At 45.8% G+C, this 7,235-nt stretch overlaps 1 protein-coding gene across 1 annotated transcript in view; it reads left to right on the forward strand.

Annotated features, from left to right (window-relative positions):
- Positions 1-329: 329 nt before the first annotated feature.
- Positions 330-7,235, forward strand: part of TH (tyrosine hydroxylase) — a 22,801-nt gene continuing 15,895 nt past the window's right edge. The window contains 3 exon segments of the mRNA XM_017726621.1: positions 330-457; positions 4,903-4,974; positions 4,976-5,140. Coding sequence (XP_017582110.1) covers positions 368-457; positions 4,903-4,974; positions 4,976-5,140 — 327 coding nt within the window. The 5' untranslated portion in view covers positions 330-367.

Below are 7,235 nucleotides of genomic sequence, written 5' to 3' on the forward strand. Positions count from 1 at the left end.
CATATGTGTCGGACTTAAACATGCAATGAGAATGAACTCCATCCAGAAGTGGCGGGGGGGAGGGAAGGAGAGGAGGGGTAAATTAGAGTAGAAATCTTTTGGATGCAGGCAAACAGGTGGGGGATTGTCTGGTCTGCGAAGGCAGGGTGTCTGCAATCTTTGTAGCGATTAGATTTAATGGGACAGACACGTTTCTCTCCTTCACATCCCCTCCTCCTCTCAGCCCGAGGGGGAGAAAGGAGGGAGGTGGTGATGGGGAGGTGGCAGGGGAAGAGAAGATTTGAAAGAGTCTTTGACGTCAGCCCTGCCCTATAAAAAGCTGGCAAGGAGCTGGAAAGCAGACAGCAGAGCTCGTGGAAGAGCAAAGATGCCAACCCCGAACATCTCCACCTCTGCAGCCAAAGGCTTCCGCAGGGCGGTGTCGGAGCTGGACTCCAAGCAAGCCGAGGCCATCATGGTAAGACAACCCTACCCCACTTCTTTCCCTCCCCCTCCAAAAAGCACAGCCTCTTCCATAGCTGTAGGCAGAGGCAGGCAGGGATAGATGGACCAACACTGCATTTGTGGGACTTCCCCGACATGGGCATGTCCAGGCTCTAGGCTGGCAAAGGGAAATTACTCCAGCAGTTCTCTCTACATACTGATACATGTGAAATGAAAACATTTAAGGGGGTGAAAACTTGAAATAATGAAACCGCCTCAGTAACCAAAAGTAAGGTGAATAACCCACAGACCTAAGGCAAGAATAGCAAGAAATCCCCCCTGTGAAAGGCAATTTGAAGATCTTAATGATTTCCAGGTTTCAGTGCGTTAAACTGCAGAGATTTCACCTGTTCTAGCATAATAAAAAAAGTGGGGCTGTCATTTCAGACAGCACACAAGGCACAGGAAGTTTAACTACTTTGTTCATGGCTGCTGTATCCAGTTTATCTCCAGGAACATCCTTCCCCCTTTTCTGTTCCCAGTCCTCCTTGATGCGTTCTCAGCCCTGTGTTTAGCCCAGGGGAAGCTTCTGCACAAACCCGATCTGAATGTGTCCGGAAAGGGAGAGGAAAACTTCTCCCTGAGCTGTCAAGTGTCTTTAGAAAGCCAAGCCTGGCCAACCCATTGGGCTGGCTGTAGGGACGGGGACAGTTCACCTCCTAACCTCAAAGCCTTGGCAGGCAGGATGAGCTTGAGGACTTCCAGTATTGAACGGTCCTGTGAGGCAAAGATGTGGACAGGCTGAAGGCGACAATGCAGCCAGTGGCAGTGGGTGCACCAGGAGAGGACCCTCTTGGGATGCTGGGCAGGAGGAAACTTAGGAATAGGATGGGTTAGGTAGCAGATGTGTTTGGCAGATATCTTCAGCGTGACTCCAGCAGGTCACTTTTAGACCTCCCCATTTCCCTCCCTTGTACCTGCTGCCTTTTTCACCCACTCTCCTCTTAACCCTCTGCCTCACTAAAATCAACCTGTACATTGGCAGGAAGGTGTTTTGGAGAGTGGAGTGTGCGGGAAAGGAAGGGAAATATTTAGGAAGCAAGGAGGTCAGCTTGTTTTCTCTAATCAATGGAAATCAGGGAAGGCTTCCCTCTCACACAGTCCTTTTCATTCTGGCAAAATAATGAACACTTGAGTGGCCCTTGAAAACCTGATATTTTCCAGGCAACCTGTAAAATCAGTATTTGAGATGCTCACTGTCTGGAGAAGTGAAGAGTGTTTGGCTATTACACCCTCTGGGGTGCTGCTCTGTGTTTTATGAAAAAATGGGCCACTGAACATAAGGGCCAGAGGAGTTCAGGTTCAACACGTGGGCTGACAAGAGTAAGGCAACCTGCTTGGTGTCAGTGGCTCCTCCAGCCTGGAGGATACATAAAACCTTAGCCTGTGTTGGTCTTCCTTCTTTGAATGAAAATTTTCAGAAAAAGGAAAATCACAGTATTTAAAACTTTGCCCTGTGAGGTTCTCTCTGAGAGTTGGATGCATGAAAAGCTCTTTTCTTAGCTCTCACCTGGCACAGGAGATCTCCACAAACCTGTTGCTTATTTTGCTAGCTTCTACCAGGCAAGAGGCATGACTCTGCATTTGTTGCTGACATCACATGTCCCTGGCCCTCGTGTTGTCACTGTGACCGTGGCTTATCTGCCACACAGCCCTCACCCACCATCGCACCACCTCCGGCAGGTCTGAGGTATTCCCTTGCCAGGGGAAACTGCAATCTGGGGGGGAAAGCCAGACCTTTGCAATCCCAGAACTCATCTACACCAGTGGGTATTTTACGTGTCAGCTGGGCCAGACAAATACCAAACTCAGTGGAAAAATCTTTGGTTACGTATTAAGTTTTTCTGCTGCTAATGGTTTTTGCAAGAGACCCTGGGACTGTAGCTGGGGCAGGGTTTGGTTACAGAGCCAGGCAGGAGACAGCCATTGGAGCCAAACCAGCAGGAAAGAGCACCCAAGGAAACAGGGGTGGGACAGTACTGTCCCCAGTCTTTACAATCCCTCCTGATTGCTGCAAATAATGAGCCAGGGAAAAAAACCAACAAAATAGCTCAGAACACAGTATTTTTAATAACAATACTCAGACTGGGCACTCTGACTTGCAGCAAATTCAAAGAAGGAAAAATGAACAAACCCTTCATAAGAGGTGCAAACTAACCTTCAGAAGAGGTGAATGAGTCAGGCCCTGGTTAGGCAAATAAATGCTTTGTAAAATCAAATTACAGTTCTCACTGTAGCCAGATATGCACTCAGGGAGCGAGTCTGCAAAGCAATTCAGAAATACCATATAATGGTGCCTTTGGAGGAAAGGAAGGCATTTATCATGAGATCAGTTTGGCTGTTATATATGCCACATTCCTAGTTTCCAGCAAAAGGAGATAATACCCCAATGAGCGTAAATGTGAGGGGTAGAGTTGAGGACAATGAGATGGGGAACGGGCAGCCAGGCAGCCTCCACCTGGCACAGGAGGCAGCAGGCAGGCAGACCCCTCCCAGCCCTCTTCTCCCAAGAAAAATTTGGCCTTTTTCTGCTTTGTTTTGATTTTTTAAAATTTACCCACCTGAACTATGCCATCATGGAGCTAAGGAACTTACAGAACCCCTCAACAGGGACCAAAGCCCCCAGTCCTGCCTGCCGGGGGCCACCCAGTCCCAGCACACGTTTGACTGCTTGAGTCAGCCTCTCCTGGTGCAGCTTTCCAGTCACCCAACTGTGGCCTTTTAAACCCCACACAGGTGGATTTTAACCTGATTTACAGCCTAAATATGGGGGTCTAATTTCCCTCCTCTCCCCTTCTCCAACCCAGAAGTAAAATCCTGCTGCACCTCTGCACCTCGGGGCACAGTGTGACAAAGCACCCTTAGGTAAAGCACTGCATGGCTTGGGATGGCTGTGGAACTTTTCTGTGGCTGGCACAAGGCTGTTTGCCCTGCTTATTGCAGGCACTTTAAAGCAAACACCAGCTTAGCTTAAAACACTGTAGTGATGGAAAACACACACCTAAAGCTGAGCACATGCTCACAAGATTTTTAAAGTTGTGGCTGAGGTCCCTTGTTAGAGGTCTGCTCTCTTTGGGCACCAATACCACCACTTTAGACAAGCAGCAGCATTCACTTATTTCTTAGAAGGGGCTCTTCTGTGCCCTGAGGAATAAAGGGTGGGTCAGCAAATGTAATTTCAGAGGGGTATCTTTACTGAAACGGGACCGGATAGAGGTGCGTGGGCTGGTGCCTCAATGTGCTGAGTTTTTGAGGTTGCGTTTAAAATGTCAGCTTTGCACCGCTAAAACATCCAAGAGGATTCTCCCAGGAAAAATAAGTTATTGATAGCAGGCTTTGAAAATCAGAGAGAAAATAAACTTAGTAGTCAATCAGGCTGTCTTTTAGAAGGAGAACACTGAGTTTTCGCAAGGAAGGGAAAGCACAGCTAAGTTAGCATGTATCTCTTTTCTAAATATTTTCAATGTAATCACAGGGAAAACTGAAGCCAGTCCCACTCTGAGTCCTTCTTCAGTGCTGCACCAGGTTTCTTGTAGCAAGTTCTGGGGGTTTGTCGTCTGGTTTGGGTCTTGAACACAGAAAACTGGAACCAGATGCATAGCCTCTAAATAGAAAACTGGTTGTAAAAAGACCAAGAACAAATAAGTTGGTGTATGAGCTATTTGTATAACAAAAGAAACAACAGTGATTGAAATAGATTGTAGTTCACCATAAATATAAACAGGTGTCCTAACATGACCTCAGGCACAGAGTTGCATTTTAGGTTCAATTCCAAGTAACAGAAATCTGCAGGAGTTTGTTGAGACAAAACAAATCTACAGATGAGTGGGAGGAATTTATTTCCTGAGGTATATGGTTGTGGTTCCAATTACACTTCAATGGATAAGCATCCACTTAATGTCAAAAGTAAATGTCATATTGGATCTTGGGAGCAGTTTTGCTAAGCTGCCCCACTAATACACCTGCAAACAGTTCATGTTTTCTGGCCAGGCCACAGCTGTGGGCTTCAGCTGTCCCTCACAAAATATTTTTTCTCAGATGACTTCAGGTTTATCTGATGCCTCTCCACTTGAATTCATCAGACACCCGAAAACCACATAAGATCGTTTCTGATTTTTGGTTTTTTGGAGGCTATTGAAAACTGTTGCTAGAGTAGGTGAGGGGAGAAGTCCACTCTCCAGTTATGCTAAAAAGATATTTTACACAGTTTTCTTCCTAAAGCCCCACATTTCTAGAAGTTCAGTTCTAAAACTTCAGTTCTCATGAGCAGATCTTCCTCTACAAAGCCAGGCAAGTCAGTCCAGCTTTTCCCTGCTTCCTCTGCTGAGGCATATCAATCACATCTCATCCTGCTACTGGAATGCCTCTGATCTCCTACATCTCCGTGAGCAGTGTTATTTATTTCTGTTCTGCCTGCAGTCTCCACGGTTCATTGGAAGACGTCAAAGCCTCATTGAAGATGCCAGGAAGGAAAGAGAGGCTGGGGCTGCAAAAAAAAAGAGAGGGCGCCGCTCGGTGCCCCCAGGCCACTGAGGCTGCAGAGTCTACAGAGACCATTGTATTCGAGGAGAAGGATGGGAGAGCCATGCTGAACCTCTTCTTCATGCTCAAGGGAGCCAAGACTTCACCGCTGTCCCGTGTCCTTAAGGTATTTGAGGTGAGTACCCAGCCTGTTGTGTTGTACTCAAGGAACACACTTCAGGTTTCATGACTGTGCTGTGAGAAGCATCACTTGAGTGTAATAAAGAAGATGCAGACTAGGTCTGCCTACTTCAAATTACCAGTTGATTGTCTGATATCCCTGAAGTTGTGCTTTGCTCATGCCCCTGAGTGCCCTCACTTGCCATCACTAAGAAGCAGGCATACCTCTGTCTTGCAGTACTGTTAAATTCTGGGATTAATTCTGCTTAATTATTTTCAGTTTCACACTCCAGTCCACACCCTTATGACTTGTAGTGTACTCTGACAGCCCTCCCCACTGCTCAGCACTTCAACTTCAGTTGCAGGGCTCTGATTCCACATTCAAGGCAAGCTGTGTGCCCTGCCTGTCTACAGACCAAACTCACCTCACTTGTGGGTCATTACCACACTGGTCCTTGGTCAAACAGCTACGGAAACAACTTCGCCCTGGGTGTAAAACTGGTATACTGATTTCAAAATTACCTCTCTGCTTCAAGGATTATTCTGACTGACATGTTAAAGGTTCTGTTGGTTCCCCTCAGTGATGTATCCTGTATATGCCTTTAATACCAAGGAAAACTGATAATTGAGCTTTTTCCTCCTTTGCATTATATAGGATCTCGGTGCCATGAATGGAAAGACTGAGATAAGTGCTGCCTATTTAAACGGCAATCCAAGCACGACAGCTTGCATTCATGTAGTGTGCTTTCATCCAGAACGATCCAAAAGTGTTTTGCAAACTGAGGTCCTAAGATGCGTTTTATCTATGGTAGCTTAATTTCATTGACTTCAGCAGTGAGAGGAGAGGACAATTTGTTCCTATTAATCAGTCACGTGGCTTGTAAGGGGCCTCTGGAGGTCTCTAGTCCAACCTCCTGCTCAGAGCAGGTCCAGTCACAGGAGGTTATTTGAGGCTATGTACACTATCTGGTAAACCCGCTACTTAAAAACTGTAAACTTACAGAAAGTGTGCTTGGGGGATAAGTATTTCCCTGAAATCACAGGGCATTCTAGTTATTCATTGCCCATTTAGTATTACCTCTGATAATCTTATGAAAAACATTTAGATCTTCAGCAATTACAAAACATCTTGCTTCTCCTCTAAGAGGACTGTTGCTAGAAAAGTTGGTTTCTGGGCAACGTATGGCTCCTGTCTCAAGACTAAAAGAACCTCTATGACAAACTTTTCAGACAAAACCCATGTGTTGCCATGATTGGGATCTCCTTCCCAGAAGTGCACAGATGCCAGATAAAGTGTGACAAATCCATGAGTGTAACATTCAGCAGACTGCTCAGTGGGTATGGAACAGATGTGTAAGCTCTTGTACTTGGTAGATTTTATCTTACACTGCATTTAAACTCTGTAATTTAAACAATTCTCAAAACATCAAGCGAGAAGCTGCCAGCAGCTTATGTTCAAATAATGTTTGTTTCTTCCTGGAGCAAAAAAGCTCTTTGAGCTTGTCACAGAGAGAGCTTTAAATATAATAAAAAGACAAGCATGTCAAGTCCCGACAGAGGAAGATTCATTTCCCAGATCCCTCTGGCAATGCAGGTACAAGATATGAAAGCAGACGGGCATAATGACATTTGCCTCATCATGAACCAGGCTGCAGGGAAGCTGTTTTCACTCTTCTGTATGTGTTACATGAAGCTGAAGCATAGGTAATGCAATCATGGCTGTCAGATTAATGCAAAGGTATCGATTGTTGAGGGGACAATGTAATAGCGAAGTTGGTAGGTACATTAAAAAACACCATCCTAAATTTAATTTACCTGTGGCATTGCATCTGTTCGTTCTCATCTTTTTGCCTCTGATTAACAAAAGAAATCATGTCCCTTCCTCTATCAAAGGTCTTGCAGGGACTTTGGGAAGGTTGGGTCATTGCCTAGGGCCTTGGACTTGTACTGCCAATTTTCACTGAGCTAAAGAAAATACCCACAAATTTACCAGGGCCCTTTGGAAGACTATAGACATCATTTTGTCTCCTTATTCCATGGGGGAGCTCAGTTCCCATAGCGAGCCCAAATGACATCCGTGCCGGTAGTGAACCCAGAGCAGCGCTGGGGCT

Source organism: Corvus brachyrhynchos, unplaced genomic scaffold, assembly GCF_000691975.1.
Source record: "Corvus brachyrhynchos isolate BGI_N302 unplaced genomic scaffold, ASM69197v1 scaffold62, whole genome shotgun sequence".
In the NCBI taxonomy this organism is placed as follows: Eukaryota; Metazoa; Chordata; class Aves; order Passeriformes; family Corvidae; genus Corvus; species Corvus brachyrhynchos.